The 20,456-nt window shown below is 35.1% G+C and overlaps 1 protein-coding gene across 4 annotated transcripts; it reads left to right on the top strand.

Annotated features, from left to right (window-relative positions):
• Positions 1 to 8,236: 8,236 nt before the first annotated feature.
• LOC116166637 (LIM domain-binding protein 2) lies at positions 8,237 to 20,059 on the top strand. 4 transcript variants are annotated; one of them, XM_031481655.1, is made up of 7 exons: positions 8,237 to 8,425; positions 8,476 to 8,569; positions 8,654 to 8,756; positions 15,913 to 16,349; positions 16,412 to 16,544; positions 16,848 to 16,975; positions 17,893 to 20,059. In XM_031481655.1, exons 1-7 carry the CDS (start codon positions 8,409 to 8,411, stop codon positions 18,166 to 18,168), a joined length of 1,188 nt encoding a protein of 395 aa, XP_031337515.1. In that variant the 5' UTR covers positions 8,237 to 8,408; the 3' UTR covers positions 18,169 to 20,059. The 4 variants fall into 4 exon arrangements, with proteins under 4 accessions (XP_031337515.1, XP_031337518.1, XP_031337517.1 ...); XM_031481658.1 differs by lacking the exon at positions 8,237 to 8,425 and having other exon boundaries at positions 8,435 to 8,569; positions 15,913 to 16,085; positions 16,140 to 16,349; positions 16,412 to 16,535; XM_031481657.1 differs by lacking the exon at positions 8,237 to 8,425 and having other exon boundaries at positions 8,435 to 8,569; positions 15,913 to 16,085; positions 16,140 to 16,349; positions 16,397 to 16,535.
• Positions 20,060 to 20,456: the final 397 nt, after the last annotated feature.

Here is a 20,456-nt window from a genome sequence, read left to right as displayed (position 1 = left end):
CATATAATACGCAATGCCAAAAGTTGAATCGAATCGATTCAAAATTCACAGTGCCTTTTTCGCATCTCGACCATTTATAAACCGAATTGCAAACTTTTTTACTTATAAAAGTATTTGAATGAAATTTGATACATAGGCACTTGAAATAAAGGAAAATCAACCGCCAATTTCAAAATTTGGTTTTGCGCATGCGCAGTGCCAACATTTTTATTTATGGAAGAATTTAAATGAAATTGATACATAGGCACTTGGAATAAAGGAAAATCTAGCGCCAGTTTCAAAATTTGGTTTTGCGCATGCGCAGTGCCAACTTTTTTATCTATGGAAGCATTTAAGTGAAATTTGATACTTAGGCGCTTGGAACAAAGGAAAATCTAACATTAGTTTCAAAATTTAGGTTTGCGCATGCGCAGTTCCAACTTTCTTATTTAGAAAAGCATTGAAATAAAATTCTTCTCATAAACTGAAATTGAAGTAGCACGTCAAAAATGGATTGCCCATGTGCAACGCTATCTTTCATATTTGTGGCCGGATTTTTATGATTTTAATGGAAGTTGCATCTTACAAATGGATGCAAGTGGAAATGCGCTTTATGTAAATCGTTTACGATTACTTTTTAACTTGTTAAATATGAGCGACTCTTTTGGAAGATACACTTGACTTTAGGGCTCAGATAGGTAACTACAACAAACTATGTAAATCAGATACTTCATCAGTTGCTCATAATAGGGATAGCTTTAGCAGGATTTATGAGTCTACATTTTGGAAGGTTATTAGGAGGTGTTATATGTTGGTTTCTCATTGCTTATGTGCTTCTGGATTGATTGTGTAGCTAATATTTCTTATGAACGTGTCCATTCACGTACCTTATATCCTTCAAAGCATTCGCTCAAATTTGAAAACCAAACCCTAAGCGTATAGGAAATTAAGCCACCTTTCCAACGATGTGTCACTCGATCCAACGTTCAATTTAAATTATTTAAGAGGTGGCAACCCTGCTGAGGAGGTTGACGCCAGGGGTGTAATTTTTTAAGTAAATAATTCCCCCTTCCAACCAAAATCGACAGTTTTGTGTTTTTTCCGAAAACTATTTCCTTACGAGTTATTCAGTCGGTTTCGTTTTCGTTGTGCCACCCTGTATACCAACTTCTATTATAGGTAACTGCAAATTAATGGCGTTCTGTCAAAAAATATGTACGCTAAGTTTTAACACGGAAAGTAAAACGTGCAACTCAATAAAGGTTACAACGAACTGTTTTCCACCAGCTACCACCTTCTTCAACGCCCCCTTGTCGAAATGGGAGGGAGGAGGGGGGTTTAAACTTCTACCAACACTCTGCTTCCCGATTGTTTATCGACATCGATTATAATTCGTTATATCTCCAGAACGCAATGTCGAGGGAGGTTACTTTATCTGGACGACACATATCCATTGCTAATGTCAAAACTAAGTGCAAAAGTGGAGTGTGGACATCTGGACGAGATACCTATTCGTGGAGTCAAAACGGAATGTCTGAGGAGGTTATACTCGCAAAGGCATGATACGTTGGATGTAGTCCCAAAAACCCAAATTTCTTACTATACCGGGTGGTGCACGGTAAGTAGGAACATAGGGATTTAACATGGGAAATTAGTTTTATGCAATATCCTGGGGGGAGGGGGGGGGGTGAAGTGGAACTAGTTTTATCCTTCATTGTACTCTAATGAAAGGTCTTAACGAAAGGAATTAATTTCTACCAAACCATGTACCTACCTCAAGAACGGATTGTCGGAAGAGGGTACTCACAAAGGGCGATTGAGACGTCTGCAAGAAATATATGCATTGGTGATGTCAAAACAAAAGCTATTTCGGTTAAAAAAAATGCGCTTTATCTACCCAAGAGTTCTGCACAATTTATACTTGTTTATTTTTCGGGCGGGAATTGTTTTCGGTATGTATACCGATATCCAGATATATCGATAAGTCGCTAACTAATCGAAATGTCGATAACCGTCGACGTAACGATAAGTATCTATATTGCAACGTAAATTTAATTACGCAATTTATTAATGTAATATTACATAATAACAGGTAAATTTATCATATACGAGCGCGAACTTCACTAATAACCACTTGGCCATGCATTTTGGAACTTTCATTAAACACAATTTAATTTTCTTAGCAAACGGTTTCTTTCCATTTCAAATTTGGCGGTTGTGGACTACTTTTGAGAAACCCTGTATAATACTACCAAATTTGATAAAAACTTTATTGTTTTTGCAGAACCTGATAGAAAATGGGTTAGACTGCGGGTCTAATTATAGTGAATGACCCAGTACTTTTATACAGTATACGCAGGGCCGGATTTAGCATGGGGCAATGTGGGTCCGGGCCCCTAGCGGCAAATTTTGAAATTTTCGACGAAATTATATGAACTTTGTATTAAGATTGTGAGAAAAATTTAGAGCTTCTGACGCAATTTTTTTAGTTGAAAACGCGTAATTAAGATGCCCTCTAGCCATTTTTATCAATTTCATAATCGTACCTTGGGGGGGGGGGGCTTAATTTACGTGTCTATTGAATTTCATTGTTTAAAGTGTAAAATAAACTTAAAATATGTCTTTTATTATTTTGGAAAATCACTTAATCTGAGCAATTTAGGAGAAAGAAAATCGTATTAACACTTTTTTGTAAAGAGTAAAAAATGCAACGCATTTTGGTTGGAGTATAAAATGCATTTAATTGGTTGGGTAAGACAGGGGGCGGCGATTTCGAGAGGCACAAAGGCGCAAAATATGTAGATCCGGCGCTGAGTATACGTAATCTTATACAGGTTACTCGTGTGAAAGGACGGACCTTTGGCATGTTTATGTCTCACATTTCTCAACGCTTGGCGTAATCGTAAGGTTCCGTACCCCCCAAGTCTAGTGAAACAATCTGCAAATTTTGGATTAATCGATTAGTCGACTACAGATTTCTATTACACATTTTCCTTTACCACAAGACTTTGTGTCATTGGGATCATGATTTAATTATACCACCTGGCATTGCTAATTAAAAGCGTTCATTTCGAAGTTCATTTTCACAATATCTAAACAAATGTACACATAACTAAATAATTGGGGAATAGAAGCGGAAAGTTGGAATGTAGACGGATTTGTACTATGCGCTTTTATCTAAATTCCCCATTAGTGAGTCATACGTGTGATACAGGAAATCAATAAACTATCTATTGGGTCTCTTTATTTATTTATTCTTATCTCTGTAAGTTTAAAAATACTACTTGACGCTATCCTAACTACGAGTACAAACGACAATATTGCTGAATTGAGATTACATAATTATAGATACGGACTGGATTAATAAAACATCTATTTGACTATCAATATTGAAATTGTCCTTTTGCTGAGGGATGAATTCGAATCATACCTTCTTGCCAGATTCGATTTGGTTCGGAAAGTTTTTGAGTATGCTCGAGCAGATCGAATTTGATTTGTTCACGGAGGTATTCGCAATCACCACAAATTATCAGTGAACAAAATTTTATTCGGTTCTTCCGTATGTTCTCTTCTTTCATCTACTTAAATTTTATGAATTGAGATTAAATTTATTGAAGCATTTATATGAGTATAATCTTTTGAAGACACCAAAAATTGAAGCTATACATTTTGACCGGCCAATAAAAAGCCAGGATTGGTACGAAAACTGTTGTGTTTATTTTTGGATTGGATCACCCGTTTCGAGATTTATGATAATGCGTTCTATCTTGTTTTAAGTTTTCTTCACAACTTACAAAAATCACCCAAACGAGTACCTATATTCAATAAATTTGGAACTGAGTCTATGAGCCAAAACCGAGGCCGAAATGAATCCAATTCTCGGTTCGATTCTGAACAAAAATTTTCTGTTGCTTCCCAGGGCCTCAATAAACTGCTTGAGCTCGATGTTTTCCGAGTTTTACACTTCATTCAACCTGGCATTGTACTGGTAAAATAAATTATAGAAGAAATTTCATTCGAACAGTTTTTTGCATACTTGCTTGCAGATGTAGAACCTCGTGTAGAACACTTTGTTGGTTGGCGGGAAGAACGGTCGGGCGGGACTGCAAAGTTTATTAACGAGTTCCTAGCGAGTTTATAATTTTGCGGTGTCGTGTCTGTCTGTCCGTCCGTCTGTTAGCACGATATCTCGTAAACGAATGGGCCGATTACGATGAAATTTTGCAGGTAGATTCTTTATCAAATTGAATTGGCAATGTAGGCCAAAAAATAAAGAAGGCCCTTTTGACATCTCCGTTAGTTATGAACCGAATTGCATGAAATTCAATATGCGCATAGCTTTGGCCAAATCTAACGCATTTCCAAAAGTTGAGCCTAATCGATCAGCATTCACAGTGCCCTCTTTGCATCTCGACCATTTATAAACCGAACCGAATCGAACTTCCGTAATTATGATGGTATTTAAATGATATTTGATACATAGCCACTTGGAATAAAAGCAAATTTAACGGCAGTTTCCAAATTTGGTTTTGTGCATGATGTGCAGTGCCACCTTTCTTATTTATGGAAGCAATTAAAAATCACTTTAAATAAAAGCAAAACTACCACCAGGTTAAAAATTTGGTTTTGCACATGCTATAGCCATACCCAGCAGCTCGTTTTCTACATTTGTTAATGTTTACACGTTTATTGTGAGAGCATCTGAGGAGGCCTAGCCCAAACTTCCAAAGTGCGTGGTACCAGTTTTATTCCTCTGTAAGTTGTACAATTCTGGATGTCGCTTTTCTCTTTGGACAGGGTAGTCCAAATTGGACACTTTCTTATGGAAACACCATTTATGTTAAAATGGACTTAAATTAGAGAAAAGCCCCTCATAGGCCAAACCCTTAGAGATTTGTACCTGAATTCTGTTTGCGCGAATGATTTTCTCTTTGAAATTAAGCTAGGTCTAGCTAGCCCCCCCCCCCCCCGCAGAAAATGTTTTTGAATACAGAGTTAAGAATTCATTTTGTGAAAGGGTTCAAATGTGCATGGAACATAATTTTGACGATTTATTATAATAATGTTTTCTTTTTAATTTGCGTTCTCAAGTTCTAGTTGGTATGTGTAAGTAATAATTTTGAGTGAATAATTATAATAATTTGAATCGCTTATTGTTTATTTTCCACGGCCTACTAGTCAGTGATAAATAAAAATCACCAAATTAGTAAAAAAAAATGCGGCATTAAAAGAACTACCAAAGATAGATATCGATAACCTTATATCATTGTAGAAATCTCGCGTTTGACAAGATTTGAAAAAAGTGCGAATTGCATTTCAAAAAATCAAGTTATCTATTGCTATGTGCAAATGGTATGCGATCACTACATCAGCCACTGAACACATGCCCAGCTACCTCAAAACAAATTAAATTTGAAACTTAGAATTTTATAATCTCTCCTCGTACACATCCGGCATTTGCTATAAGAAAAATCCTAATATCGAATTAAAATTTCTCAATTAGAGAGACTTGGTGGCCTAGATCAACCTCCGAAACTCGCCTCAAATAAATCTCGGCACTAATAGAAAAATGTCTGACATGAAAGCTTTATTCGGGTCTCACAATGGATTCGAATAAACACACAATTAATTGATTGACAATGACAAACATTTATTCCAAAACACTATGAAAAATATATTAAAACAAAATCGCTGCAAGAAAGAAAACCTTACAAAGCTTGTTTGGACATATTACCCCTCACGCAGGCGGTCGACAAATAAAATAAAAGATCTTAAAGTGACAGTTTTTTCGTAATAATCCAAACAATCTAGTCGTACAAGCATCTCACTTATGCACGAACGCTGACAGCTTTGGAAGTTTGAACTTCACTTTGCTTTATAACACACATGACAAACAAAACAGGTTTCATTAATTGATGACCAAATTTTCGGTGGCTGTTCGGACGGTAGAATCTTCCAACTTTTAATTGGAGAGAACCTGAACAAAAGGCCTCGCTGTACTACACTGCTTTCCTTTTTCAACTCGACAAAACTTTTTCCGTAATCGGAACATGCGTTAAATTTTTCACACAACTTTGGTGAACTTGTTTCTGCACAATTTTTTATTAAATGACCAACTGCGTCGTCAACTAAACATGTGGGGCCGACTGTCCGTAACTTAGCGTAAAAAAATGCACACGTTCTTGTATCGCCGCGAAAAACTAACAGCAGCAGCGGCCTCCCCGTTTTCTCTTGCCCCCAGTGTTTAAAAAAGCACCACTTCCCACCATCAAATACACTCCTTCTTTAATAAAACGTGCCAAACGTCCCCACTTCTCCAATATGAAGTTCTTCGAAACACCCGCGTTCCACAAAATCACCGCGTAGTATGTTTGACAATTACCGCGATATTCAATGTTTTTAAAAAATATCGATTGCGGCTAAACCGTTGGGGTTTCAAATAGCAAGTGAGACACAGAATTACGAGAGGAATCTAAGTATGCAATAATATACAGTGGGATTCATTTAAAAAAATGTAACTTTGGTATGAATTACCCTGTGTATGGGTCCCGATCAAGCGGCGAACTTTTATAAATGTATGTTAATAAACTCATAAGGATCGGTCCACATCCTATTGGCCCACCACTGTATCTCCACAATCTCAAAATTTCTCTTTGCGTTGCCATCAATTTCGCGAGTTCTATACGAGTTGAAGGGGAATTAATTTTGTAACGCGAGTTCTTAATATTATTTTATTATTTATTTATTTTTGCCTTTGTTTAAGTGTCTTATTAATGTGTGGTAGACACAACACCAACATCGGTCTGGTTTGGCCTCATACATTACGCATTGTATTCAGGGGCGCCGACTTATCAAAATTTATGTGGGTGCTCACCAAGCCAGAAGCCTCACATATTATGTCCACAGATAGATATAACCGTCTATCGTAGGTGTAGTCTTTTTTAGTGTATGAAAGAAATTGTATTGACCAAGTACCGAGTAGATTTTTAAGTTTTTATTTTCGATTTATATAAAAAAACTTTATTTTTATTGCATAAGGCATAACTGTAGATTATGAGAATAAAAGTCTTTAAATAACTTTAATTTTAATTATATTAAAGGTTAGGTAAGCGTAAGCAAAAAATAATCTGCATATGCATGCGACACCTTCGTTGATGCGTCAAGCATTTGATACCGTTAATTTTAATTTGCAACAGCTTCTCAGTTTTCATATCCTCTGTTTTAGGTGGTACCATTGAATAATAAATCTGATTTATTATTCAATGGTGGTACTATACCTACACATGACAATTATTAAATGTGTGTAGTTATAGGTAGGTAGGTACTGTTAATCTTTGTCATTAAAAATAAACTAAGGAATTAAATTTAAGAAGTCGCATAAGCGTTTTCAAAATCGCCCAATTTGCGATATATCGTAAATGTGAAAAAATAGGAGCAATTATGAATGTTGTATCGCCCATTTTGCGATAAATCGCCCACGTTGGGAGCCCCGGACTGGGACCTGGCCTGGGACTGCGGCTTTGAAAACTTCATGTACCGAATACATAGGTACCTATTATTTCATTTTTCATAAGAATTAACGATGGCGATCGACGATGTATGTAACGGATGACGGATGTAATTTCATTTCGATAATTCGATATCATAAACATGCTGTACGATCTGTACAGATTCTACAAATGTAGTCACATTCAAATTCAACAACTACTGTAGTCTGTACGCCGTACGGAAAATATTTATAGAAATCTTTCCTGCTATTTCGTGTGAGTAAAGTAAAAAAATATATCTAAATTTCTTCGTGTTTAGTAACCATCGAGAAAAAAGACCTAAATAGACAAATATCATCCGGAAAATTCTGTGGGTGCATCGCACCCAACCCACATAACTTTTTCTGTGGGTGCTTAAGCTCCGAAGCACCCACGTAGTCGGCGCCCCTGATTGTATTACAACGTAAATGGCTGGACATTCATTAGTGTATCTACTATCAGTATTGAATTGCGGTTTGTGTATTTCCGAGAATAGGAACCATATACGTACAGCTTTATCATGAACCGAGGAAATTGATAATTATGTGTAAATGGGAAAAATGTGGTACCTACATCAAAATAATTCTCTATTGCGTTTTATTTACCAAATTTCATTAACAATTTCGATTGGCGGAGTTAACCGTGTTAGACGGACTGAGTGAGAAAGTAATTGTAAATAAATGTTGATAACATATTTTGAGCTAGAGCGCTTAAATTTCACGTGATATTTCAATTAGAAATGGGTTTTTGCTTCCTATACATAGAGTGCTAGTTAGATTTTTAGAGCGCTCACGCTCTCTGTGCTTTCAATTATTGTATCAAGTTCAGTGGAGATGTGTCTTTTTATTGTACATATCTAAATCTAAAAAGCATGATTGATATCTTCTTTTGCACTCTGTAAATATGCATCTATGCTTATTGTACGTGTCGTGTCAATGTTAATGCTATTCGTACTAATTTCTTACCCTAGATCTCTACCTGTTCCCAGGCGGCACACACCGTATTTTGGACAACCTGACTACCGCGTGTATGAACTGAACAAGAGACTGCAGCAAAGGACGGAGGTATGTCGTTTTTATGTTTTGTTATTTCAATATCGTCAAATTTCTATTTTTGGTGCACTTTTCTTAGTATTGATTTTTTTTTAGGAAAGTGATAACCTTTGGTGGGATGCATTTGCAACAGAATTTTTTGAAGATGATGCATCTTTAACGCTTGCGTTCTGTTTAGAAGATGGACCTAAAAGATATAGTGAGTATCTAAACCTCCACTCTCATGTTTACTTGCTGTTTTTGACAGTAGAAACTTCGTCCGTTTCATCAAACCTCATGAAAGCAAAGTTCTCAAAGCACATACTTTTTGGTATATTCATGCATACTACCCCATTAAAAAATTAAATAGAAAAATCGTTAGATCATATTATATACCTACATACATATAGCGTTCCATTTATTTTCAATAAGCAGCCAACATACCTAACAAAGACAGAGGTATATTTTGCACCGTAGTAAAACACCGCACATGCGCAGTAGGATCTGAATCTAAACAGCTGATAACTACAGGCGTCGCAAAAATGGGACACTTATTTATGAACTAAGTATACGAATATCTTTTGAACGCATTTTTTGATTCTCAAAAAGGAGTTTATTGTTTTACTAACTGTCGGTCGTTCGAGCGCTTTTTAAGGTTTGTATAAATCGGTCGAGATCTCAGCAACGGCCTTCGGGTTTTCAGTATTATAGTTTCGTACTGCATCGTTTAGTCTGATAGCTGAAAGTCATTCCCGAAGTTGATATATTAATATGATATGATATACCGGGTGGTGCCTAGCGCGACGCAGCATAGGGATTTCAATGGTAATTTCTTTATAGTCAATTACTAGCTCCCCTAATTATTTTAGAGCAAAAGTCTAAATACGTTTTTTTTTTAGAGAAAAAAATTCCGCATCTTTTCATACTTTTAGTTATAATTTTCCGTTTTTCAAAACCGTGGAAATCGACAAAATGAAAAGGTTCATTTTACAAAAAATCAAATATGCCTTGGAATTATCTAAAAAAACAGCGATCACGTTTCATTATTTGCCTTTGACGTTTATGAAATTTATACTTGTTTATAAATTAGTTAAAGAACTGCAAGTGCAATAACGTTCAAAATGTCCGTCAAAAGATCAGGAAAACGACAATACATTCAACGTTTTGGCTGCAGTAGCGGAAAATACGAATATAAGTTTAGGAACAAATCTTCTTCAAATCAGTTTTTTGATGCAGCACACATTCTCTAAAAAACATTACCCTAAGATGCCTTTTATTTCCTCGGTTAGTTGAAACAGAATTAAATATGAAAATCGTTCGACGTCAAATAACGATAACTTAGATTCGATGCGCTTGTAGTTTGTTAAAATGTTCCAAAGCATCACTGATTTATAAAAATGTATTTTGTCGATTTCTACAGTTTTGAAAAATGGGAAATTATAACTAAAAGTATGAACAGATGCAGTATTTTTTTTCTCTAAAAAAACGTATTTAGACTTTTGCTCTAAAATAATTAGGGGAGCTAGTAATTGACTATAAAGAAATTACCATTGAAATCCCTGGAAATCTTGGATTGATTTTTGACTCCCAATTACGTTTCAAAAAGCATACAGGGTGATTCCTATAGTACCTGCCACCGTTTGGGAGCGTATAGGGGGTGCCTAGGGGAGTATTTTGATATAGGACACTTGGGGTCGGAAATCTAAAATAAGGGCGCCAGAACCAAATTTATCTTCTGGAATTTCACGCCTGTATGTAGGCAACCCAACCGACCGACGTTTCGCGCGGAGCGATGCAGAGCGAGTTAGCGCGAGGAAGCGACATGGGAGGGAAGGAGGGAAAACGACAGTCAAAAGCAATAACGGTTACAAGTGTTCAACGTGGCCACCGTTGTTCTCAATGCACTTCCTACATCTAGCCAACTATTATTATACTATTGCCATAGTGTTTATTCACTTGATACGCGTCGTTGCAGACGGGATTTTGTGGGTTTAAACAAAATTCTGATCAAGTGTCAGCCACACATCGCCGCCTGAGATCGCTCCGTGTGCACCGCCGGCCGGTTGGGTTGCCTACCTACAGGCCCGAAATTCCAGAAGGTAAATTTGGCTCTGGCACCCTTATTTTAGATTTCCGACCCCAAGTGTCCTATATCAAAATACTCCCCTACGCACCACCTACACGCTCCCAAACGGTGGCAGCTACTATAGGAATCACCCTGTATATCTCAAATAATTAATAAAGCGTTTACAAATATTAAACTAATATTTAATAGCCGATTTCTTATTAATCGTAGTATTAAGGTTATGCTTTGTGAATCCTTAGTGCTTTCCCAATTTAACTATTGTGATAGTGTGTATGGCCCATGTATCGACAAAAGAGACTACAATCGAATTCAGAGAATGCAGAATTCTTGCCTTAGACTAATATTTGGTATCCGAAAATACGATCGGATTACACATAAATTAAAATCCCTCCAGTGGCTTGATATGAACAACAGAAGAATATTACATTCTGCCTGTTTGTTCCATGGCATACTTCAAACCAAAACTCCGTCATATTTATTTGAAAAGGTAACATACAGAGCTGACGTCCATAATGTCAATGTTAGAGATCGGTTTTTTATAACTATACCTACTCACAAAACGTCACTATTTAAACGCTCCTTCAGTTACAATATTGCAAAGACGTATAATGAATTACCATCTCATTTAAAACATTTATCCGAAAGTCTTTTTAAAAAACGCTTGCGCCTCATACTCCTTGCAAGACAGCATTAAGTTCCTTCGTTAACATCATTATTGCTATAATTTTTTTTTTTACATTTTTTTTTTAGGTTTTCATTTGTGGCTTCATACTGAATAGTTTTTATTATCATATAGTTTTTTTTTGCTAGGTTTTTTTTTATGTCTTGGTCTCTTGTTGTTAATTTCATATGTAGGGGGTTGAGTGGTAGAGCAGACGGAATAACACGGTTTATTCCAGTCTGAACTTCGCCCTATTGAGTCACCCATTATGTAATGTAATGTATAATATCTGTTCTTTGTATGGTGTGTGCTCAATAAATGTCATTATTATTATTATTAATATTATTATTATTATTATTATTTCTTTACGTTGAAATATTTCCCTAATTATTTTACAGCAATGTTGTAAATACATTTTTTGTAGATTGTATAATACTACGTTTATCCATTTGCTCATTTGTAATTACTAATTATTCAAACAAAAATTCGATTTTTACGCGAATAATAAATTCTCATCTATTTATTTTTTCCGGTTTCCCGATTGAAAAATAATAAATGTGGACATGAGCAGACGTAGAATTTTTCAAGCTACAGGAAACCTATTGACAGCTTTGCTCTAAATTAATTCGGGGAGAAATATTTCTATATTAAGAAATTACCATTGAAGTCCATATGGTGCACAAACTGGTTCCACCCTGTATGTTTCCCTTTAACGGTTTTTTAACAATATTTAAATATGTGTATGTTTTCAACAGTAGCTTTTTAATGCACGATTCGCGATGAGTTCGCCGGCGTCTGCAGTTCACACGTATTTTTTCATAAACGTAATAAAAATTACCAGAACAAAAAACTTTTTGCGCAATGATGTACGTACCATGAACCGTTTACGTGTTATAAGCATTCAAAGGTATTGCAGACATATTCCGTCTCGAACTTTTTTCTACATCTTGAAATAAATGCTCGCGATCGTGATTTTCTTGAGCAAACACCATAAGACTCCACTAGCGGAAGTGTAATAGACCAAACTGAGGCTTTCCGATTCCTTTTTTCATTGTACCGACTACGATCTTGTTTCACACCTTGACCATACAGGGCCTATTGACGGGGCTTTATGCTATGCACTTCAGTACTCAATATATTGATTCTTGTCCATCAAAACATTGCATTATTCTGCGTTCTGTGCGTCATGAAATAATTTAAAACTTGAGTATTTAAATAGTTTGCAATCTGCATTTCTAACTGACACATTAGCTGGCTACGGAAAAAAGTGACTTATCGCTACAGAGGTAAATACTCGGGTAAATATAGTCGGAAGATCCGCAGTTTTATGAAAATTTGACCTACTTGACCGCCCCTCCCAACATTAAGCCACGAGATCTCGCTGGCAGACATGACTTTTTCTACTTCACTATGTATCAGAATGCTTTACACAAAAATCAGCCATGTAGCGATAAATCACTTTTTTCCGTAGCCAGCTCTTAGACTACTAGGGCATTTTTAAAAAATTAAATGTGATATTGTTTGGGTTTTGTTGGTCTGTCCGTCCGCCCGTCCGGGCCCACTTCTGCGGTTTTGAACTACTTTGGTGAATTATTCTACAGCCCTGAAATTTGTTGCAATAGGAAGCCACCTTCAAGGTGTTCCAGATGGTCTTTAACTTTTGTTGTCTCAATTTCCCAAGATAACTTTTACATGCGACAACCAATTTGTCTCGGATATTGCATACGCATGCCTCTACACCTTTTTCAAATGTATTTCAGAAGACATTAATATTGTAATTCAGATTAGTTAATTGGATTTCAGAAAGGAATTAAATGTACCTAATTCAGAATAGTAAATTGAATTTTAGAAATTATCACATGTAATTCGGATTAGTCTATGTAATTTCAGAAAGTGTACATTGTAATTCATATTAGTGATTAGTGTATGTCGGATAGTGTAAATTGTTATTCAGAGTGTAGTTTGTAATTGACAATTTTTCAATTGTAATTAAGAATCTTCAGATCTGAATTACATGTGATGGTTTCTGACTTACAACTAACATTTTCTGAAATCCAATTGCCTAATCTAAATTACAATTAATGTTTTCTGAAATTAAATTGACTAATTTGAAAGATTTCTGAAATACACTTTAAAAAGGTGTAGTAGTGGTGCCAAAAAAAATTTTTGAAAATGGGAAAGGTCTTGTCAAAAGGAATTTGTTTTATAGAAACTACTTATAGGTTTCCTTCGCGACTTCTTTTCAAGATGGGTGAAGAGAGGGGCGTTAAAAATTGGCTTTATCTTTCATGATATTCTAATTAAGAGTATCAACGATAGGAACTGTTTTCTACCAACTATGGCCACTCTACCTTACCCCTTATGGAAATCGGGAGTTTGCAGGGGGGGACTGGTTTTTTCATTCATGGTACTTCAATGAAAGATCTCAACTAAAGAAAAGAATTTATACCAACCACAGTCCTCCTTATCGTGATCCGTTATAATTCCTCATATCTCCAAGGCGAAGTGTGGGAGGAAGGTACTAACAAAAGGCAATTGGAGCTTCTAGACAAAATATGATGTCAAAAAAGCGAATATCTCGAAAACTGTGTGTCGAAGGAGAGTACTCACAAAGTTACAATGAGTCGTGTGGACAAGACGTATCTACTGGCGATATACACTAAAGTTTTTTGCAAAATTTTATTCATATACTCGGTGTTTTTTTCGAGTAGACACCCCACTACATCATGTGAACCATGTTATTAAAAACTACTAGGTATCCAAATATCTAGAATTTAGCCAATGTAAAATAAAGCATGCTTGAGAATTTCATTACGCATGGGCCTTTTCAAGATTTACCCCGACCCAAGAACGCGCTTAGTTTTCTCTTCTATACAGATAATCTAAATAAAGACCTCTGGATATTTATATAACAGGATGTGGTTGCTCTACTCGCTCATGTCAAACAGAAGCATGGATCCTACATTTGCAAGAGAAACATGGCGGACAGGCTGTTGATCACTTCATATGATTGATTTTCGTCCCATCCCTGCGAACGTAGTGTGCACGAAGTATGTGTATCTATTGGAATAGTAGATTTTCAAAATTTGTGTTTCTACTTTTGCTTTTGAATAGGAATTTTAATTTCTCAAGATATGGCTAGACACATCGATGTGATTATTGGTTACTAAAACAGTATTAGATCCTTGCTCAACAGCTTTTGAGGCAACCCGTGATGGTGTGAGTTCGCCTTCATGTTTCTGTCAGTCTGTCTCTATACGACATTAATATAGACATTATAGACCATCTAGCAACTTCAGATTGTACATACCAGCCAATAGACTCTTTCAATGATACTGGGTTTCCCAAAATCTACTAAACCGCGTGGATGATTTGCGCTTACAACACCCTCTTGTGGATTTTTGTTTAATTTACAATATTTTTTAATATACTTAAATTCATCTAATAATTTTTTGTTTTTTGACATAATAGAATTTGTTTCTTTAAATTAAATCTCACTAGAACAGCAAAAGCTGTACACATTTTTTTCTTTCACGTTTTATGAATAGGGTTCGTTCTAGATGTAGGAATGCAATTATAAACTTTTTCTGAGTAGAATATATTAATGCAAAAAGAGCGGGTTTCTATCTAAAAAAAATAAAAAATTAACATTTTCAAACAAGAGTTTTGACATGATAATAATACCATTAACTTTCCTTTTACAAAAAATGTAATCTTTTTCGGGACTAGAAGAAATAAAGGGTAATGATATGTATAAATTAGCATTTTTTTCTCTACAATTAACTAAAATACATTTTGCTGAAGAAGCCTGGGAGCCGATCTCTCTCATTACATACCTCTTCAGAACAGAACGTCCCATTAGGTTCGCGGCATCTTGGTTAGCGTCAAGTTTTTTTATGGAGACCCGCGTCCTGCCTGAACTTGTTCTTGGATAAAGACATTATTTGAATATGCGAACACTACAACTACTTTGATTCCAAATGTTCTACATACAAAATATCATTTAAAGATCTTAACAATTAAAAAAATCGGATTGCGCATGCGCGAAATAATTTTTTGATTCGGCATTAGTTTTACTTTTACTTGAGGTGTTTTTATTATACCATGTTGAGGTGCCTATATTCAAAATTCATTTAAATATCTTAACAAATTTAACGGATTGAGCATGCGCAGAACCAATTTTTTGCTTCGGCATTTGTTTTACTTTTATTCGAGGTGCCTACATACAAAATGTCATGAAATTTGGTTTATAACTAACGGAGATGTCAAAAAAGCCTTCCTTATTTTTTGGCCTACATTGAATAATTTTTTCTGGTCATTAACTACAGCTGAGAACTGAGAAGTAAAAACTTTTAGCTCTGTCCATTGCATTCTACATCCTTTTTTGAGCATTTATTTTGTGGACTATTGTAATGATTTTCGATATTTTGACAGTCTTGCCGATGATTAATGGATTTGGTAGCAACCAAGTGCCATAATAGTTGATAGTTAAGTGATCTATTTTTAGCTATATAGAAATGAATGTACCAAACAGTATAAAGTGAAACATTGTCTTCATTGGCATGTTAGAATGTTGTGTTTCGAATAAGTAAATTAATTTAAAATGTTTAATATAAATTTATTTTGCAGCGATAGGAAGGACGTTAATACCAAGGTATTTTAGAAGTATATTTGAAGGAGGTGTAACAGAATTGTACTATAATATGAGACATCCAAAGGAGTCTTTCCATAACACGAGTATTACGCTAGACTGTGATCAATGCACTATGGTTACGCACCATGGCAAGCCATTATTTACTAAGGTACTATGCAACTTGCAAATAAATGTTAACAAGCTAACATCTTTTGTTTTAAAGGTGTGTACAGAGGGCCGGTTAATATTAGAATTTACCTTTGACGATTTGATGAGGATAAAGTCGTGGCATTTTACTGTGAGGACTCATCGAGAATTAATACCTAGATCTGTGGTAGGGATGCATTCACAGCAGGATCCTAGTATGTTAGATCAATTATCGAAAAACATCACTAGACAAGGAATTACAAATTCAACTCTCAACTACTTAAGGGTATGTTAATAAGAAGTGTTTAATCGTCGATACCTCTTGTTTAACAGTATGAACTATTACAGCTGTGTGTGATATTGGAACCAATGCAAGAGCTGATGTCGAGGCATAAAGCTTACGCTTTAAGCCCTAGGGATTGTTTGAAGACCACGCTATTTCAAAAGTGGCAGAGGATGGTTGCCCCGCCGGGTAAGAGAGGTACCAATTTTAATGCACTAAGGAATTTATTCATATTTGCTTAACCATCAAATTTATTAGAGCATTTTAGAAATAATTGGCGCTCGGCAAATATTAATAAATTCTTGTATAGCTCACCTTCTCAATTACGGAAGAATTTTCTATTTGTGCTTCTTTTCCTACATAAGTATGTAACACAACTATCACGCTTTTTGGGACTTTGAGGTTTTTTGGTTAAATTTACGCATTTTTTCCCGAATTTCACAACAAGGTTTGCGAAATTGGGAAGCCAATATTGTCATTTAAATCCTTTTCTCTGTTTAGAATCTCAACGACCAGCAAATAAGAGACGGAAACGCAAAGGTTCAAATTCAGGAGGAGCGCCAAACAACGCGCCGCCGGTTCCTAATAAGAAAAGATCGCCTGGACCCAACTTTTCACTAGCTTCACAGGTATAATTCTTTTTGTAACTAATATACCCTGCGCATATACAGGGTGCCCATTATGTATGGAATGCGTATATCTAGCTAAATATCGACTGTATACAACATTTGTCTATATGAAAGTTGTTTAATATTTTATTTTCGATAATCAGATAGCATTCCATTGTTTTTATTTCAGAAAACAAATGAATAACAATAACAAAAAACAATTGAATTTTTTTAAATCGCAAAGCACACTTTTATTAGGCTCATTTGATAGAAATTTTTTTCTCTTTTCAATGACGTAACACCAAACTCGACGAACGAAAGACGAACTGCCGGTTGCTATTCGGACGGTACAGCACCAGTGTAGAAGAAATTAATTTTTATTTCAAGTTTTTTGTGATACGTTATCCCACTGCCTTGCAGTTAAAGGTGAAGATTCTGAACATTCATTGGGATGAAAACCATTTTACTGTTTATTTGTTTTATTTTGATGTAGGATATCTGGATAAAAAATTTTCTTGAATAAGGGTCCTAACACCGCCTGCCAGTGTTGCCATTTATCCATGTCTTCTGCAATTTTTGATAAAGAGTTGATGGGTGTTGTACAACAACAATTAATTTCACTGATATTCAATCGCAGATTACATTTCATTGTTAAGCAAATGAAGCATAGTTATCCCAATACAGTTGGGATATTAGAGTGGAATTAATTTTGTTTGTGACTGTACAAAACATCTATTACTTCACTCGTTTTACACTTTGATAAATAAAAAGCCTGGGCATACTAGTGAATTTAACTCAGGGTGGATATACCCAGTCTGTACTAACCAGCTGTCACTAATAAATAGCTAGCGCAGATATAACTCAGTTTTTGTTAAAGAATTTCTAAATATATGTACCTACTATGAGAAATGCAATCTAATTTGTCTTATTTGATTTAGGATGTCATGGTCGTCGGCGAACCATCATTGATGGGAGGGGAGTTTGGTGACGAGGACGAGCGGCTAATTACTCGTTTAGAAAATACACAGTACGACGCCGCAAACTCGTTAGATCATGAAAACCATGGGTTTCATGGATCGGAATCTCCAATGCCGGGTGCTAACTCGTGGGGCAGTGGTAGTGTGAGTGATAGAGGACCCGGGGTTGGCCCCTCGCAGGGCAATCCTCCCTCTAGTCAAGACTCTGATAAAAAATCTCCTGCAGTGAGTCAGTGATGATAGTTCAGTTTTAATTCGAATCTCTCAGTCAGTATTTGCTGTTACAAGTGCGACAGTGTAAATCAATAAGACGATGTTGCGTTGTTCATTTTGTAATTTTATTATATAAAGAAGAACCGTTTATCAATTTACTTTAGTGCAAAAATTGTTAAGAATGGATAAACAAAAGTGACTTTGTATCCAACTGTTGTAGTATAATTAAGTAACAGCGAACTTAGAAGTGGAGTGCTAATTACAGACTAAACGGACTCATTGCACAAATAGAGTGCAATTCTTATACGGTTCATTTTTGAACCACCTACCATAGGTACCTCTACAGAGTGAATGTTTTCCAGTGAAGCAGCTCAGTTGTCTAGTAGATTAAAAAAATCACAATATCTGTTGGTTGTCTTCTAAATTTGTGAACACAGTTACGTTAAATTAGCGGTGCATATATCACACATTTGAAGCTTGCCTTTGTTACTACTTGGTGAACTATATACATAGTAGCACATTTTTTCTTAAAGGCGCCACTTACTGGTATAAAATTGTAAAAAGCTAATGATTTGACTTTTTGGTATAAGATGGAGTATTCAAAATTTTTAAAAATTTAGAATTGGGCGTGGTGCTGGCCACTATGCTACCATCATTGACTTTTGAGTTTTATACTAAATCATTTATATACTTTATTTTCATTTTAAATGTGCAGCTTACTTACGACGCAATTATTGCTATAAAAAATATGGGATACGATTTTTATTTATGTAGTTAAATGAGTAGTAATTTATTTTTATGTTAGGGTATCGATTTTTTCATTCTTATATACCTTATCTCATATTTTGTGCAAATGTTCCAGCCATCCTTTGTTAAAAGTTGTTACGATAATATTATTTATTTCATTCTCAAGATCTGTGTTAGGCGATATTTATTTAATACATGTATTGTACAAATAAAAAGCTTCTGAAATGAAAATTTGTTGTGGATGAAGATTATGTTTATTACATTAAATGTATATTTTTTAATGGAGTGTGTTCAAAAGTAATTGTAAATTTCCATAGTGAATCAATTTTAATTTATATTTAAAATTCGACTTTCGTATGTACGTACCTTAATTAAAGAACTCTTTGTGCGAAACTTGTGAAAATGATTGACCAACTATTGTAGAACAATGGTGACACACTTTTAACATTTTGACCTATTACACAGCGGAAACTGTATTTGTTCTTGTAAACTATTTTTCCAGTGCAATTTACTGTAGTTTTGTAAGAATCACTTGGAACTATGTGTATAGGTCAATAAGTACCTGATGCTTGACTAAATGCATGTCTTCCGTATTTTACGTGCGCCAGTTTTAAGTTGCAAATTTGATAGAATTTTATCATGTAAAAGTTCCTATTGAGTTATAAAATGCATTAAGTCATGTAAATTGGCAAGCTTCTTAATATCAAACTAAATTGCGAAAAAAAATGGCTTTTCGCATATGATGGCCATTAGGATCAATTTTGTATAGAAAATAAAATGTATAACATACCTAACAGTAATGTCCGTTCATGACAATGTAACAGTGATTAACATCCCTTTGTGATGAATTTTATATGAGCGTTTGTACACGAATGCATTTGGCATTTCTTTTAATGCGTTACGGTGTGACTGCAATTCCTATCTTGGTGTTGGAATGAAAGTTTTAATTGTAAGAGTAAAAAAATAAATTTGGGACTTGCAGTATTTCGAAACATTATTTTCTACTGTGTTGTGTATTTTTACATTTTTTTTGTCTGTAGTTGTGTGTGTGTCCTCCAATCAAACCATTTTAATTTAATTTTACTACTCTGTAATCTCTCAGATGTATGAAAATCTGTACTCGGTACAGCACTTACTGCAACGTCACAATACAACATATTACAAAATATTTTTTGTATTTTTTAGCAGATATTGACAATGTAATGACTGTCCTTTGTAAATCTTGATCGGGAAAGCGATTTTTACTAAATTTAGTATAAGCAATGTAAATTCAATGTCAAATTTAAAATTTTTTTTCTTCCTACTCTTTTTGGCAATCGTTTGTTTTGTCAGGTGGATTCATAAGAAAGGTATATTCTTGTATCATCATTACTTTGGTTCCATTTTAACAAACTCTAAATTGAATTAATTTACATATCCAGTAAAACGGATTAGCAAAATTCGATCTAGCAGTGTGTTGAATTTGTCTTTAAAGTTTCTCTTCTACTTTCAAAAATGCGTAGTCCACGTTTGTTTTTGAAGAAAGAAAAAGTTAGAAAGCAGAACCCCAATTATCCATGCCCGAG

The sequence above is a fragment of the Photinus pyralis genome, unplaced genomic scaffold, assembly GCF_008802855.1.
Source record: "Photinus pyralis isolate 1611_PpyrPB1 unplaced genomic scaffold, Ppyr1.3 Ppyr1.4_LG3b, whole genome shotgun sequence".
Taxonomy (NCBI): domain Eukaryota; kingdom Metazoa; phylum Arthropoda; class Insecta; order Coleoptera; family Lampyridae; genus Photinus; species Photinus pyralis.
This window is presented reverse-complemented; position numbering and strand designations above follow the sequence as displayed.

Coding starts and splice junctions, on each gene's coding strand:
- LOC116166637 (XM_031481655.1), top strand. Junction 16,350..16,411: donor CAACTCTCAACTACTTAAGG/GTATGTTAATAA, acceptor GAACTATTACAG/CTGTGTGTGATATTGGAACC. Junction 16,545..16,847: donor TGCCCCGCCGGGTAAGAGAG/GTACCAATTTTA, acceptor TTCTCTGTTTAG/AATCTCAACGACCAGCAAAT.